The 1,134-nt window shown below is 51.9% G+C and overlaps 1 protein-coding gene across 1 annotated transcript; it reads right to left on the bottom strand.

Moving 5' to 3' along the window:
* Positions 1-47: 47 nt before the first annotated feature.
* Positions 48-450, bottom strand: LOC112138928 (keratin-associated protein 12-1-like; the record flags this gene model as incomplete). The annotated part of the gene is made up of 2 exons (XM_024261590.1): positions 48-245; positions 354-450. Coding segments are annotated over 2 exons (295 nt in total), but the record flags the coding sequence as incomplete, so codon positions are not given.
* Positions 451-1,134: the final 684 nt, after the last annotated feature.

The following is a 1,134-nucleotide window of genomic DNA, read 5'->3' as shown; positions in this document are numbered from 1 at the left end:
TTTATATAGCGCCTTTCATTCAGAAGAAGCTCACAGCTAGCAGATACCTCGCAGCTAGCAGATACCTCGCAGCTAGCGGACACCTCGCAGCTAGCAGATACCTCGCAGCTAGCGGACACCTCGCAGCTAGCAGATACCTCGCAGCTAGCGGACACCTCACAGCTAGCGGATACCTTGCAGTTAGCGGATACCTCACAGTTGGCGGATACCTCACAGTTAGCGGATACATCGCAGTTAGCAGATACCTCACAGTTAGCAGATACCTCACAGTTAGCAGATACCTCACAGTTAGCAGACACATCATAGCTAGCAGGTACATTACAGCTAGCAGATGCCTCGCAGCTAGCGGATACCTCGCAGCTAGCGGAGACCTTGCAGCTAGCGGATACCTCGCAGTTAGCAGATACCTCGCAGTTAGCGGATACCTCGCAGTTAGCAGATACCTCGCAGCTAGCGGATACCTCACAGTTAGCGGATACATCGCAGCTAGCAGATACCTCACAGCTAGCAGATACATTACAGCTAGCGGATACCTTGCAGCTAGCGGATAGCTAATGGCTGGCAGATACCTCACAGCTAGCAAATACCTCGCAGCTAGCAAATACCTCGCAGCTAGCGGATTCCTCACAGCTAGCAGATGAATCACAGCTGGGAGATACATTACAGCTAGCGGATGCCTCGCAGTTAGCGGATACCTCGCAGCTAGCGGATACCTCGCAGCTAGCGGATACCTCCCAGCTAGCCGATAGCTCAGGCGGCTGGCTAGCACAGCGGGCTCTTTCGCTTCAGCTCCATGGGCTCTGTGACAGGCTGGCGATCTGTTCAGCATTAACCAGGCGGTCTTTGGCAAATCTACGGCCCAAGCAGGTCAGGAAAGCTAATGGACGTTCAGGGAAAATCCTCGTATTGCGCGGCCATTTTGAATAGTTTTTTTCTACTCTTTGATCTAGAAAGATAGACAGCTTTATTAATCCTTCTGTGACGTGCCCGCAGGGAATTTAAAAATCTAGTCGCTGAAAACGTCCCGTGCCCAAAGTTAACTCTCTGATTGACGCACCGCGTCAAGGTCGCGACGCCAAAATTGGGCCGTGGCAGATCGCGTCTTTACATCGACTGAACATTGAAATTTGACGC

The sequence above is a fragment of the Oryzias melastigma genome, unplaced genomic scaffold, assembly GCF_002922805.2.
Source record: "Oryzias melastigma strain HK-1 unplaced genomic scaffold, ASM292280v2 sc01120, whole genome shotgun sequence".
In the NCBI taxonomy this organism is placed as follows: Eukaryota; Metazoa; Chordata; class Actinopteri; order Beloniformes; family Adrianichthyidae; genus Oryzias; species Oryzias melastigma.
The sequence above is the reverse complement of the archived record's forward strand: the minus strand, read 5'-3'. Positions and strand labels throughout refer to the sequence as shown.